The sequence below is a fragment of the Muntiacus reevesi genome, chromosome 1, assembly GCF_963930625.1.
Source record: "Muntiacus reevesi chromosome 1, mMunRee1.1, whole genome shotgun sequence".
NCBI lineage: Eukaryota > Metazoa > Chordata > Mammalia > Artiodactyla > Cervidae > Muntiacus > Muntiacus reevesi.
Window position 1 is genome coordinate 45,550,220 of NC_089249.1, and position 15,888 is coordinate 45,566,107.

At 40.6% G+C, this 15,888-nt stretch overlaps 1 protein-coding gene and 1 non-coding gene across 2 annotated transcripts; one reads left to right on the top strand and one right to left on the bottom strand.

The window, feature by feature from the left end:
- Positions 1 to 2,194: 2,194 nt before the first annotated feature.
- TRNAG-UCC (transfer RNA glycine (anticodon UCC)) lies at positions 2,195 to 2,269 on the top strand. The gene has a single exon. It is a non-coding gene; the product is annotated as a tRNA-Gly (tRNA).
- A 5,643-nt stretch (positions 2,270 to 7,912) lies between these two features.
- GDF3 (growth differentiation factor 3) lies at positions 7,913 to 13,746 on the bottom strand. Its single transcript, XM_065935589.1, has 2 exons — positions 13,479 to 13,746; positions 7,913 to 8,739 (listed from the first exon to the last, which is right to left on the bottom strand). The coding sequence occupies exons 1-2, from the start codon at positions 13,744 to 13,746 to the stop codon at positions 7,913 to 7,915; spliced, it is 1,095 nt and encodes a 364-aa protein (XP_065791661.1).
- Between the last annotated feature and the right edge of the window lie 2,142 nt (positions 13,747 to 15,888).

Genomic DNA, 15,888 nt, shown 5'->3' on the forward strand with positions numbered 1-15,888 from the left:
GCGAATATAGACAGTCTAACTTCTTTTCCAACAAGTATGCCTTTTTATTTCTTCTTTTTGCCTTATTGGAATGGTTAAGGATGCCAACAAAATGTTCAGTGGAGAAGGTAAGAGGGAATGCCCTTACTTATTCCCAATCATAGGGGTATTTAGAAACAAAATTTAATTGAGAAAATTTGAAAATCTAAAATCTAATTGGTTTTTTTTTAACTTCTCTCTCTCTCTCTCTCTCTCTCTTTTTTTTTTTTTTTGCCGAGCTATATCTTTGTTGCACCACAAGAGCTTCTCTCTCTCTCTCTCTCTCTCTCTCTCTCTCTTTCTTAAAGGGCTTCTCTAATTACAGCACATGAGCTTTGTTTCCTCAAGGCATGTGGGCTCTTAGTTCTGAAACGGTGATCACTACATTGGAAGGTGGATTCTTAACCACTGGACCACCAGGGAAGTCCCTAATTGGCCTTATTAAAAGATTCATGAGTTGGGCAACATCCTGTCTAGCCAGTCAAGAGAAAGGAGCTCCAAAGCACTCCAGAAAAGGAAAGATTTTTAATAGCAGGGAGGACTTGGGACTAGGAAATCATAAACAAACGAACTGATTCTTTCTGGCAAGGTTATTTCCTTTGGGAGAATAAAAGTGTCTATTAGGCACATTACTTCTCTGGTGCTGACCAGGAAATTCCAGACTGACCTGGTAAGATTACATTCCTAGGCAAGGTTGAAACTGCATTTAGTTTAGGTAGCTATCAAGTCTTGGTTTAATAATGTGGGCTTAACATAAGTGACTACATTTGGGGCTTATAATTTCTTAACAGGGGAAAGCATTCAGCTGTTCTGTTCTTTTTTTTTTGGCCATGCCATGTGACTTGTGGAATCTTAGCTCCCTGCCAGGGATTGAACTCATACCACGGCAGTGAAAGCGCCCAGTCCGAATCACTGGATCACCAGGGACGGAAGTCTCTGTTATTCATTTTTAAGTATGATGTTAGTTATAGGTTTCCCACAGGTGCCCTTCATCAAGCTAAAGAATATTTTCTCTATTTTGTTGAGAGTTTAATCACTAATAGTTGTGACTTTTGTCATATTATTGTTTTTGCATGTATTGGGATGATTAAATAATTTCTCATTTTATTCTGTTAATGTTCAATTGCTACATGGTATTGTTTCATAATTCTTCAAATTTTATTCATATCTATGGTTTTATTGCCTTTCTCTTAATTTTGATTTTTTATATATATAAATTGCTGCAATGCATAACTTTCAGGATCTTAATTTCCCAACCAGGGATTGAACCCAGGGCCAGGGCAGTGAAAGTGACCAGTCCTCACCACTGGACCACCAGGGAATTCCCTTCTCTTTTTATCTTTTGAAGCATATGCAAGACCTCTACATGGAAATAAGCCTACACATCTATGGTCAACTGGTTATATGTATTTTCTTTTTAGTTTTTAATTGAGGCAAACAAATACATAAAATTTAGTATCTGAAGAGGAGGAATGGTCACTGAGGGTAAAGGAATGAATATAAACAAAATCCAATGTTAATAAACACCTTGGGGGACTTCCCTGGTGGTCAAGACTTCTTCCAATGCAGGGTTCTTCCAGTGCAGGTTCTATCCCTGGTCAGTGAGCTACGATCTTACATGCCTCATGGCCAAAAAACCAAAAGGTAAGCAGAAGCAATAATGTAACAAATTCAATAAAGACTTTAAAAAACAAACAACAACAACAAAAACACCTAGGGAAAAAGGCTCAGTGCAAGAGCTAATAGTGTCTCTTATCTCAATTATGGCAGATATCTGAAAGGATGAAGCTGTCCATCTACTGAGATCACTACTGCTTTGGGGATCCTCACAAGATCTCCACTGAAAGCCTGCTAGCCTGAGTGACCTCCCCTGAGAGAGATTGCATAGGATATGATAACAGACCACTAATTATTAATGACCAAATGGAACTTTGGTAATGTGCCCATAGATTTTTATTTGTCTGAGTGTTCTGCTGTAAGGAACCCAAGTTCTAAGACGGTGGATATTATAATACTTTGACATATAGATAGCCAAAAAGCACATGAAAGATGCTCAACATCATTAATCACCAGGAAACTACAAAACCACAATGAAATACAACTTCTTAATTACCAGGATGGTTATAATTAAAATATATATATATATTTTTACAATAAGAAGTATTGGTGAGGGGAATTCCCTGTCAGTCCAGTGGTTAAGACTCTGCACTTCCAATGCAGAGGGCATAGGTTCGATCCCTGGCCAGGGAACTAAGACCCCACATTCCACATGCTGCAAAGGGTGACCAAAAAAAGAGAGAGAAACCTTTGTGATACTAGCTGAAGTGTTTATTATTGTCTTAAGTAAAAAAAGAAAAGGTAAGGAAACAACCCATGAACAACTCTTGATATTCTATTTATGCCATATTTTCTTATGTTAAAAGAAAATTTAGGCTTAACCTAGTTTGATGTTTGTTGTCAAAATCCAGCCTCTATCCACTGGGACCAAACTGAATCTAGGAGACAGAGTTTTGGGTGAAGCAGAAAAGAATAGCTTTATTGCTTTGCCAGGCAAGGTGAGCCATGGTGGGCTAATGCTCTCAAGACTGTGTGTCCACCTTGGAGAAGGTAGCAAGGAGTCTTATAGTTATTGTTCAAGGAGCAGGGTGGTTGATACAGATCAGGGTATGTGCAAAGCCTGCATTTGTTTTTCGTCTATAGACATCTGAAGACACTCAAGGCTGGCATCAGGTGGTCTCCTGATGGCTTCTGTGGTTCTCAAAGTTATGGAACTGTGTGTGGCCTTCTCTCTGGGATGAAGAATGCTTACAAAGAATGGAATGTAAAGTTGTTGTTCAGTTACTAAGTCATGTCCAACTCTCTGCAACCCTATGGACTGCAGCATGCCAGGCAGGCTCCCCTGTCCTTCACTATCTCCCAGAGCTTGCTTAAACTCGTGTCCATTGTGTCATTGATGCCATCCAACCATCTATCTCATCCTCTGTCACAGAGGCCTTTCTCCTCCTGTCCTCAGTCTTTCCCGGCATCAGAGTCTTTTCCAGGGAGTCAGCTCTTTTGATCAGGTGGCCAAAGTGTTGGAGCTTCAGCATCAGTCCTTCTAATGAATATTCAGGGTTGATTTCCTTTAGGATCGACTGGTTTGATCTCCTTGCTGTCCATGGGATCCCCAAGAGTCTTCTCCAGCACCACAGTTCGAAGAGTTCAGAAGAAAAAAATATCAGGTGCAATGATACAACTTAGCCGAAGCAAGACAAGACATCTGAAATACAAGTCAAAGTGAGTTAAAACAGATCAGAGCCTGATGGGAGCTATTTGAACTAGTTTTTATAAATTTAGCTGAAACATCACTTGATGATAAACTACCCTAAGGCAGAATTTGTGCCCTTCTTTCTACCTTTCAAGGCATTCAATAAATGTCTTGAAATAAATGAATGAAAATGAATTAAATTGATGGTGAAACTTCGCCTGTGGTACGTGGATGGACCTGCCATTAAAGAAGATCTTAAATCTTGAAATGTTCTGAAATAGCTGTGCTATATGCATTGTATATAACATATTTTGGAATTTGTTTTGTGCTGTTCTGCCCCAGTCACAGCGTACAACTTGACTTTCCTGGCACATGCTATTTATAGACTGATCTAAGTGGACATTTAAGATTCCAATAGAGAAGCAGAACAATAAGAGAATCAAGTCATGAAGCAGTAATGCTTTTTTTTTTTTTTGTAGCTTCAGGTGTGGTAATGGCCTCAGGAGGTAACCTAAGTCAGAAGTGACTAAACCTGCCAACAGCAGAACTACTAGCAGAAGGAAATAGCCACTATCTTTTCAGTAACTTAAAAAAAATAACATGAAGGCAACTCAAACTGAGACTCTGTAACAACCCAGAGGGATGGGAAAGGGCGGAAGGGGAGGGAGGTTCAAGAGGAAAGGGACTTATGTATGGGCTTCCCAGGTGGTGTTAGTGGTAAAGAACCTGCCTGCCAATGCAGGAGACACAAGAGACACAGGTTCGATCCCTGGGTTGGGAAGATCCCCTGGAGGAGGAAATGGCAACCCCCTCCAGTATTCTTGCCTAGAGAATCCCATGGACAGAGGAGCCTGGAGGACTGCAGTCCATAGGGTCACACAGAGTCAGACATTATTGAAGGGACTTGGCACACACACACACATGGCTAATTCACGCTGAAGGATGGCAGAAACCAAAGCAATATTGTTATGCAATTATCCTTCAATTAAAAATAAATAATTTTAAAAATAACATGAAGGTATTAAAAACAGACAACCCCCACACACAATCTATTTCTTTGACTCAGGAAATCTGTTAATAACAATTTAGCTCAATTCAAAATTAAATTTAGCAATACAGTCTGAAGAATTGTGGTCAGTCGAATTGGTAACACACTTTCTTTTTAAATGTATTTATTTATTTGACTGTATTGGGTCAGACTGAAATTGAAGAAAGTGGAGAAAACAACTAGACCACTCAGGTATGACCTAAATCAAATACCTTATGACTATACAGTGGAAGTGAGAAATAGATTTAAGGGACTAGATCTGTTGAGTGCCTGATGAACTGTGGACTATGGACGGAGGTTCATGATACTGTACAGGAGACAGGAATCAAGACCATCCCCAAGAAAAAGAAATGCAAAAGAGCAAAATGGTTGTCTGAGGAAGCCTTACAAATAGCTTTGAAAAAAGGGAAGCGAAAAGCAAAGGAGAAAAGGAAAGATATACCCATTTGAATGCAGAGTTCCAAAGAGTGTTAAGGAGATACAAGAAAGCCTTCCTCAGCTTCAATGCAAAGAAACAGAGGAAAACAACAGAATGGGAGAGACTAGAGATGTCTTCAAGAAAATTAGAGATACCAAGGGAACATTTTATGCAAAGATGGGCTCAATAAAGGACAGAAATGGTAGGGACCTAACAGAAGCAGAAGATATTAAGAAGAGGTGGCAAGAATACACAGAGGAACTGTACAAAAAAGATCTTCATGATCCAGATAATCACAATGGTGTGATCACTCACCTAGAGCCAGACATGCTGGAATGTGAAGTCAAGTGGGCCTTAGGAAGCATCACTATGAACAAAGCTAGTGGAGGTGATGGAATTCCAGTTGAGCTATTTCAAATCCTGAAAGATGATGCTGTGAAAGTGCTGCACTCAATATGCCAGCAAATTTGGAAAACTCAGTAGTGGCCACAGGACTGGAAAAGGTCAGTTTTCATTCCACCCCAAAGAAAGGCAGTGCCAAAGAATGCTCAAACTACTGCACAATCTCACTCATCTCACACGCTAGTAAAGTAATGCTCAAAATTCTCCAAGCTAGGCTTCAGCAATACATGAACCGTGAACTTCCAGATGTTCTAGCTGGTTTTAGGAAAGGCAGAGGACCCAGAGATCAAATTGCCAACATCTGCTAGATCATCGAAAAAGCAAGAGAATTCCAGAAAAACATCTATTTCTGCTTTATTGACTATGCCAAAGCCTTTGACTCTGTGTATCACAATAAGCTGTGGAAAATTCTGAAAGAGATGGGCATACCAGATCACCTGACCTGCCTCTTGAGAAACCTGTATGCAGGTCAGGAAGCAACAGTTAGAACTGGACATGGAACAACAGAGTGGTTCCAAATAGGAAAAGGAGTACATCAAGGCTGCATATTGTCACCCTACATATTTAACTTATATGCAGAGTACATCATGAGAAATGCTGGGATGGAGGAAGCACAAGCTGAAATCAAGATTGCTGGCAGAAATATCAATCACCTCAGACATGCAGATGACACCACCCTTATGGCAGAAAGTGAAGAAGAACTAAAGAGCCTCTTGATGAAAGTGAAAGAAGAGAGTGAAAAAGTTGGCTTAAAGCTCAACATTCGGAAAACTAAGATCATGCCATCTGGTCCCATCACTTCATGGGAAATAGATGGGGAAACAGTGGAAACAGTGGCTGACTTTATTTTTCTGGGCTCCAAAATCACTGCAGATGGTGATTGCAGCCATGAAATTAAAAGACTCTTACTCCTTGGAAGGAAAGTTATGACCAACCTAGACAGCATATTAAAAAGCAAAGACATTACTTTGCCAACAAAGGTCCATCTAGTCAAGGCTATGGTTTTTCCAGTGGTCATGTATGGATGTGAGAGGTGGACTATAAAGCTGAGCAATGAAGAATTGATGCTTTTGAACTGTGGTGTTGGAGAAGATTCTTGAGCATCCCTCGGACTGCAAGGAGATCCAACCAGTCCATCCTAAAGGAGATCAGTCCTGGGTGTTCACTGGAAGGACTGATGTTGAAGCTGAAACGCCAATACTTTGGCCACCTGCTGGGAAGAGCTGACTCATTGGAAAAGATCCTGATGCTGGGAAAGATTGAGGGCAGGAGGAGAAGGGGACGACAGAGGATGAGATGGTTGGACGGCATCACTGACTCAATGGACATGGGTCTGGGTGGACTCCGGGAGTTGGTGATAGATAGGGAGGCCTGGTGTGCTGTGGTTCATGGGATCGAGAAGTCAGACACGACTGAGCGACTGAACTGAACTGAACTGACATATTGGGGTACATGCTAACTTTTTCACTTGCAGATATTAAAAAATTTAAGCCAAATATGCTAGATTTTAGGGCTTCCCTGGTAGCTCAGCTTTTAAAAAATCCACCTGCAATGCAGGAGACCGAGGTTCAATCCCTGGTTGGGAAGATCCCCTGGATGAGGAAATGGCAACACACTCCAGCAGTCTTGCCTGGAGAATCCCCAAGGACAGAGGAGCCTGGCAGGCTACAGTTCATGCAGTTGCAAAGAATCAGTCATGGCTGAATCTAAGGACAGCACAACATGCTAGATTTTAAGCACTACAATGAAATTTCCCAAGAAATTTTTATTTTCCAAGACTTTGTACAAAAATTGTCATATAATAGATGCTCAATAAATAAAACTAGTGATAGTTTGCTTCAGAAATAATTTGCCCAACAGGCTGATTTCTCATGTTTGGCCAACACGGTTTGGAATCATCCCAATTAATATGAGCAACTTACATACTCGAGAAAATAGACCTGGCATGGATTACTACAAATAAGCTAGATCCAACCAAACATATCGTCAGATTTCTGACTGAAGAATATTGACAGGAGTGGCACAGTCTAAAATAACTAGAATTCCTCTAGTACCTGGATCTGAAGCTTCATGAATCTTGGCATTTAGATTTTAACTAATGCCTTCCTGTTATTTCCTAATACAGATTCATGTAATTACTGATGCATGTTTATTTTTAATGAAACCCAGTATCTTGGCTGGTCCTCTTCCCTTGGCATCTTACTATAAACTCATGTAATGATAACTGGTTCACAGCTGAACTTTTATGACTTTTGCTTATGCTAATCAGGCTCCCTCGTTCAAGTCAGAAGGCTCACAGGATCTTAGTTCCCTGAACAGGGACTTGAACCCAGACAGTTTCAGTGAAAACCTGAGTCCTAACCACTGGACTGCCAGGGAACTCCTAAAGTTGATGCCTCTAGAAAAATTGGATATTTAGCTGCTCTAAATCTCAGTAGCTTTTTCTATGAAACATAAATAATAATGCTTACCTCAAAGAGTGGTGAAATATATTTATAAGTTAATGCATAGAATAGTCCCTATCCATAATAGGCTGTCAATAAATTCCAGTTTCCTTCTCTCTAGACTCTAATATACCCTCAGGTGCATGATGCAGAAACTAAGATCATTAAGACCGTGTCTCTGTGTGTGTGTGTAACTAGGGGACATCATTAATCATGGATAATGATGATAAACTGTAAGAATAAACATACTGACAATTCAGATCCAAAGGTCATAAACCAGGTAGTTTTATTATTAGAGCATTTACCCCGAGAGCACCCCTTCTACTGCTGCCAGTCTACCCACACCCACACTCATCAACTGTCATGTCTTCATAATGCCGTAGAATGACGTTGTCATCGTTGTCCTGGTAGAGCATGGAGATGGGGGACAGCTTGGTGGGGATGCAGACAGCCTGGGGAACCTCCGGGTCGACGGCGTGCATCAGCGCTTGCATGAAAGCGTAATTGGAGCTGTTGAGGGAGATGGTCAGTGAGAAAGGACACTCTCCATGGCAGTAATTGGCCATGAAACCCTTGGGGGCGATGATCCACTTGTGCCAACCCAGATCCCGGAAGTTGATGAACAGCTGGTGGCGATGGCAGATGCTCTTGCAAGAAGCCTTCGAGGTAGAGATGGCCGCCCTCCTCTTGCGGGAGGGAGACTGGCACTGCTCAGGGTGGAGGGTGACCACCAGCAGTGAAGTGTGAAGAGAACGTCTCAGTCTGGCGCAGGTGCCCTCGAGCTGAAAATTATTCCCTGAGGCTCTGCCTCCTTTGACCACTATCTCTAGAAACAGACCTAAATTCTTGTGGGGGTCATTATTCCTCTTAGCCACATCCAGTAGGTTGAAGTGAAGGACACCCTGAGGCCACGGTACTGACTGCAGTGTAAATATTTTACCCATCTTCAGGGTGGCCTGGTCTGTGACATGGGGCTCCGTTTGAACCAGGGACAGAGACAATTCCAGCTCTGGTCCCAGGTTATAGTAAGTGTTGGGCCCCAAGTCCAGGCCCAGCTGGGCCATTGTCAACTGCTCCTCATCCCCGATGGCAGAGAGGTTAAAGGACAGAAGCTTCTGTAGGCAGGAGGCATGGGAAAGGCTCTCGGAGTGAAAGAAGGAACCTAGATGGAAACAGAGATGTGAGAGTCACCACGAGATTTTTCACTTCACCCCAACCTGTGTGATCACATCAATGTCAAACGGTATATGTATATCCACACACACAAAATAGGGCAGGGAGGACTTCCCTGGTGGTCCAGTGGTAAGGACTCCACACTTTCACTGCAGGAGGTATGGGTTCAATCCCTGGTTGGGGAACTAAGATCCCAGATGTCATGGGGTGTGGCCAGAAAAATAAAATAAAACAACAAATAAAAACAGGACGAGAAATTCTCAGTTATACTCAAACCCTCCACTGGGAGGATTTGTTTCTCTCACTCCTTACCTATGACCAGAGGTTCTTGTCTTCATAACTACAGATCCCCAAGGGATCCTGAATAGGATTTAGAAGGTCTATAATATCAGATGGGAAAAAGAATCACATTTTTAACTTCAGTAAACTCTAAGTGATATTTAACCTTTCTTTCAATTATGAACATAGGCAACAAACCCCAATAATATTCTAAGAGCCTATGACACTGTTACCAATAAAAATCATATATTAAGTTGTTGCGAACATTTTAAAGTAACATTTATGCCTGAGCTACTCTGAATTGATGGTATAGTCCCTTCTCTAGATCTTGTTACTTGTTGCACAAAAGCATCATTTATATTAATATACACACATTTATTTTTGCAATATTTCTTTAAACATCTTTCCATATTTAATTGAATTCTTTTAAAATTCTAAATATTTAACTTTAGGCATAGAAACAGTTGTTCTGAGAAAGGATTCACTGGCTTCAACAGAACTGCCAAAGGAACCCGTGGCACAAAGAACGTCCTATGCTGTCAAGAGTTGTAACCACTTAGAAGGACCTCAAAACAAATACCTGTCATCCCACCAATACTGGCTGGCTGGTGCTCCCTTACATTTTATCCTTAGGTAATTCTTTTTTTTTTTTTTTGGTCCCGCACAGCTCATCTTGCAGGATCTTAGTTCCTTGACTAGGGATCAAACCCGGATCCCGGCTGTGGAAGTGCAAAGTTCTGACACTTTCAGAGCCAATAACCTCTAGTCTTGTACTTTTGAATACATGAATACATGCCACTTTTAAGGCATGCAGGATCTATTTCCCTGACCATGGATTGAATCTGGGCCCCCTGCACTGGGAGCGCGGAGTCTTAGCCACTGGATCACAAAAAAGTCCTATGTTTCTTTTTGTTAACTATCTCCTTTAAACAAACAAAAGAAGCCTACGTTTGCTATCTCTTTCTTTTACCATATAGTCTTCTTTCTTTTTTGACCACACCACTTGGCATGTGGGATCTCCCTGACCAGGGATTGAACCCATGACCCCTACAGTGGAAGCTTGGAGGCTTAACCACTGGACCACCAGGGAAGTCCCTATTTTCCAACTCTCTTACTGTTACTACTCCACTGAAATAAACATCTGTCATGAACCCTGACTAACTAGCAAATTCAGGGAAGTTTTCACAGAGCTTATCCTTCTCATCCTCTCTAAACAGTTGATCTCTCCTGTTCACAACTCTAATTCTAAAATACTAGTCTCACTTTTTACTCATATCACTAAATCACATTCCTTAGGTGTGATTAAAAAAAAAAAAAAAAACGAACTAAAAGCCAGAGAGGAAAAGAGGAACAGATTTGAAAACATGAATATAAAAAACTGCATTCAAAAAAACAGAAAAACTGCATTCAAAGAGACACCATGAAAGAAATTTTTTCACTAACAAAATTAAAAGCAAAAATGACAGCCAAGAATATGTGCAATATGTTTATAAACAGCTTTTACAAATGATTAAGAGGCCTCACAAATCATTAAGGAAAGGAATCCTAAACAGGAAAAAGGTCATAGTATACAAGTAGGCAATTATTTGGAAAATAAAAATGAACAATTTACATTGAGATAAACATGATAAATAGAATCAATATTGCTGTATGTTGTATTTGAAAGTTAAGAGAGTAAGTAAATCCTGAGTTTTTATCACAAGGGAAAAAATTGTTTTCTATGTCAGTAACTTTGTATCTAATGAGATGATAGATGTTTATTAAACTTATTTATTTTCTGGCAGCCCTCTGCAGCTTGCAGGATCTTTGTTCCCTGGCCAGGTATCAAACCCAGGCTATAACTGTGAAAATGCCAAGTTCATTAAACGCTGGACACTGTGTCAGTGAATTCCTTTACAGGACTTACCGCTATCATCATTTCATGATGCGTATGTATATGTGTGTGTACACACACATATATATATTAAATCATTGTACTGTATACCTTAGACTTATACAGCACTGCATGTCAATTATATCTCAATAAAGCTGGAAGAAAAAAAGACTACATTCTAAGTTTTAAATAAATAAGCAAATAAATGATTCATTATTCATTTGAAAATGCACCATTTCACCTTATTAAAGAACAGAAATTAAAACAAGATCTTGTTTTGCTATCAGATTAACAAAAGCTAAAAGCTGAAAGAGTGTTGTTACCTAATGACCCTCCAGTGTAGCATGAAGTACACTGTCATATACCAACAGAATAAAATCCTATACAGCAATGCCCTGAGAGAGAACTACAAATACATACAATGTGGATAAATCTCACAAATGTAGAGTGAAAGAAGCCAGACATGAGAAAGGACACATTTCACAATTTCACTGACACGAAGTTAAAAAACGGACAAAACTAGTCTGTGATGTTAGATGTCAGGAGAGAAATAACCGTTGTAGAGAAGCAGTGATTAACCAGAAGGGGGCATGAAGGAGCTTCTGGGGTGCTGATCATGTACTATTTCTTGATCTGGGTGCTAGTTATTCTGCAAAAATTCACTGAGCTGTTTCCTACAATTCACTCACATTTCTGAATGTACATTATACCTCAATGAGTTTCTATTTTTAAAGAGATTACTGTCAGAGTAAGTGAGAATTCTCATACACTCATTGTGGGAGTATAAATTTTAGAGGTTATTTGCTGTATATTAAAAGTATAAATGTAAAAAAAAGTATACACGTGCCTACTCTTTGATACAACAATCCTCTAAGAACTGATCCTATGGAAATAAAAGTAAAAGTGCACACATGTACACAATAGATATAAAGCTACACTACATATGTTTATATCCATCAACAGGGCATCAGTTACATAAATTGTAGCTTTATGTCTATACAATGGAATATCATGTATGTAGCGTGTCTATACATTGAATATCATGTAACCATTAAAACAGGGATAAGTTCACTATTTGCTCTTACTTGTACAAAATGTTCATAGTATTGGAGGAATGTATAGCATGATTCCATTTATAAAAATATTATAAGTTTATATTATACATGTAAAGAAGAAAAGTCTGGAAGAATATACAACTATTAATGGTTTTCTCCAGGGGGAGGGTTAGGGAGGAGTGATTATGAGATTATGTCCTTTTCCTGTATCATTAGATAAAATTTTGATCACCACAAAAATAATTTTTTTCCCATGGGGAAGGGAAGGCAGCAGCCTCAGCTCTTTCCTACTCTGTCCTTGGAAAATCCTTTAAGCTAGTTCCCCTTACCTCTTAAACTCTCCAGGAATCATCCCTGAAACTCCACCCCCAAGGCCCTGAGCCTCTAACAAGACACTTTGCAGGACATATGGAAGTCATCTGTTTGTTGGTGTCTTTTCTATAAACTTTTTTTTCTTCCTGTAAACTCTTAAAGGGCAAACTTCGGTCTCTGTATTTTCATGTCTTACAGATTTCCTGGCACTTAGTTAAGCATCAAATAAATGCCTCTTGGACTCAAATCTTATTTCCAGTTGCTGTAAAACTAACCAACCAGAGCTCTCAATTCTGCATCTGAACCACCCGGGAGGCTATATAGAAATGCAGATTACAACGTCCATCGCCGACTTTGAATAAGAATCAGGTGGGAGCAGGAACTAGACTGGAGAATCAACTTTTAACACTCGATCTGGGTAATTTTTGGTGGGTGGTCAGTTTGGCAAATTACTGAATGGCACTTACTCAGATCCTTATCCTAAAAGGTATGATAGAGGCATATATTATCCCTCCGTAGTTACAAATCCAGAATAGCCTTTTCTATCCATTAAAAGGATCGGAGAGGTGGGGGGGGGGGGAAGCAAAATTTACAGACACATTGAGCTCAAAGGCACTGGGATGCCTAAAGTGTGGGCTCAAGAGTGGGAGACTGAGCCCTAATTCCACCCTCTCTCCCACCTCCTCCCTGCTACCTAAACTGTAGCACAAAGTTGTTGATTCAGAAAACAAAACAAAATAAAACATTTCGACTCCTGGCTTTGTTCATGCACTAGCTGAATGATCTTGAATAGGTTACAAGTTATCTCCTGTCTAATCCTCAATTTCCTCATTGTTAAAAACTTGGTAAGAATACCTGCCTTCCTCTCAGGACAGTGGCTGAGATTAAACTAGGTTAAACAGGTAAAACGCCAGCACATGGCCTTCCACAAACCCCTGGGTCATTGCTGTGCTGTGCTTAGTCATGCCCAGCTCTTTGCGACCCCATGGACTGTAGCCCGCCAGGCTCTTCGGTCCATGGGGAATTCTCCAGGCAAGAATACTGGAGGGCGTTGCCATGCCCTCCTCCAGGGGATCTTCCCAACCCAGGGATGGAACCCAGGTCTCCTGCCTTGCAGGCGGAGTCTTCCCCATCTGAGTCACTGTTACTCCCCCTTTATTCCTTTCTTCACCCCAGATTCTCCTCTAGGAAACACTCCAAAATCCTCACCTTGATCTGGGAGAAGCCGGAGGATGTTCCCGCGGACGCCCAGCTCCTTCACGAAGCACAAGTCTCTGGAAATGCCGGTGCTGGCTGCTGCCTCTTGAGCCTGGAAAATTCTCTTCAAGATGGAAGGCACAGGTTGGAATTTCTTGGGTGAAGGCACTTTGTCTAAGCCCAGAAATCGGAGAAAGACATGTTCATGGAACTGGAGTGTCTGGCCCAAGGCCAGAGTGAACAGGAGGCCGAGAGCCAAGGCTGCTAGGGAAGGAAGCATGGCCGAGGTGAAGCCGCAGAGAGCTCTAGCGCCGAGCTGCCCAGCAACTCAGGTGCTGCTGGTTTATCTGACGTATGATAATCAGGTGTGAACTGCTCTCTTCCCAGCTCTCAAAAGCAATTGGATACAAAAGAACAGAATTTTTTTTCCTCTTCCCTAGTTCTGATGTTCCAGAAAAAAATCACAAGAGATTACCCATGCATGGAGCTAACTCTACAACCATCTGAGATTTGTCAGCAGTAGACAGAGTAGAAAGGAGATTTACTAATTTAACAAACATTTACTAAGCATCTATTTTGTGCAAGGCGCTCAGATGCGTGCTGGAAACGTATTAGTAGCTCAAAGTCTTGTCATTCATAGTCTAATTAGACAAATATGCATGCACTCTGGCGCTCAGTCTTGTCCGACTGCGACCCCAAGGACTGCAGCCCGCCAGGCTCCTCTGTCCATGGGATTCTCCAGGCAAGAATACTGGAGTGGGTTGCCATTTCCTTCTCCAGGGATCTTCCTGACCCAGGGATCGGCCCCACGTGTCCTGCATTGGCAGGCGGATTCTTCCCTGTGCTTCTCACACAAAGAGAAGCACACACAGTGTTCGCAGCAAAAAAACCTGCAAAGCTTAGTAGACATTCAGGGCTGAAAGAATTACATGTGGAAAGGCATGGAGGTTATTGAGTAGCTTAAACAAGGCAGCATAGATCAATTTCTGTTTGGGTTTTTTGTTTTGGCCAAGCAACTGTAAGTCTTTTCAGATGCTACAGAAGAATCAGCTTGTCTGTAGAGAAAATAACTTTCAAGCTTTTTGAGAACAGAGACATTGTCATTTTACATTATTTTATACCACCTATTTTTTTATCTTGATAAATGTTATTATTGCAGTAGATAAAAAGAATTATTGTAGGTGGAAAGTATATATATATATATATATATTTTTTTGATTGCCTTTCATTTCTATAAGCAATAAGCAACTGTTTTATGTAAATTTATCATTTGAACCTTTTAAATTGTTTGTGAGTGGTAGGAAAGGGGGTAGTTTTCTAGAGTCGTGAATGATTTGGGGTCACAAATCATTGCCCTAAATTGTAACCATTCATAAACTCAAATCCTTTAACATCAGGCTCTCTGAATCTGGTCAGTTTCTCTCCCACCTATTTTTAAATACCACCTATTTTAAGAACCTCCTTCAAAAGGACTTAAGCCAGGACTGTTGTATTCAGTGCTGCTGACCCCATAGAAAATTCCATGGACAGATGAGCCTGTGGGGCTAAAGTCCATGGGGTCACAAAGAGTTGGACACGACTGAGCATACTTGCATGGTTGATGTACAATGTTGTATATCAGGTGTACATCAAAGTGATTCAGTTTGAATTATATAATATCAAACTAATTGCTTTTTCAATTTATTTTCCCTTATAGGTTATTATAAAATATTGAGTTTAGTTCCCTGTGCCATACTATACGCCCTTATTTGTCATATGTCCTTTTTGGTCAACAATAAGTCCAAGAAGGACTGTATGTCCTTACTGATCGGCAATTCCATTTCTAGAATATTATTCTAAGCTAATAGAATATAAGTTACAAGAGGGCAAGGACAAGGGATGTGTCTTTTCCTCAAAGTTTCTCCACTGCCAAGGAAAGTGTCTGCCACGTAGCTGACATTCAATAGGTATCTGTGCAATTAAAAAAAAAAAAAAATGAATGACTGAATTGGCACTATTTCCAAAGGTCTTGCTCTTTTGGATAGCCACATTTTCTCCATTCCCATTTCTCCAACTCCTACTTGCACCCTAGCTAGTGCATTTAGTTTACAAACCCCACCTGTTTTCAACAATAAATGGAGTCTGCACTTTGATTCTCTCCATTTAACTTTCCTGATTTAAAGTCAGAAATCAGACTAACTGGGGACTTCCCTAGTGATCCAGTGGTTAAGAACCTGCCTTGCAATTCAGGGGACATGGGCTCAATCCCTGGTTGGGGAACTAAGATCCCACATGCCGCGGCCAACTAAGCCCACGTGCCACAACTAGGGAAGTCTGCTTGCCATAATGAAGACCCAGCATAGCAAAAAAAAGGAAAGAAAGAATCAGATCAGCTCATTTAAAATCCAGTTCGACCACTTACCAGTTGTGTGATCACGGGCAA

Excerpts from the sequence above, each read along its gene's own strand:
- GDF3 (XM_065935589.1), bottom strand. The coding sequence starts at position 13,746 with ATGCTTCCTTCCCTAGCAGCCTTGGCTCTCGGCCTCCTGTTCACTCTG. Across the intron at positions 8,740-13,478 it reads CCGGCTTCTCCCAGATCAAG|GTTCCTTCTTTCACTCCGAG; the intron begins GTGAGGATTTTG and ends GTTTCCATCTAG.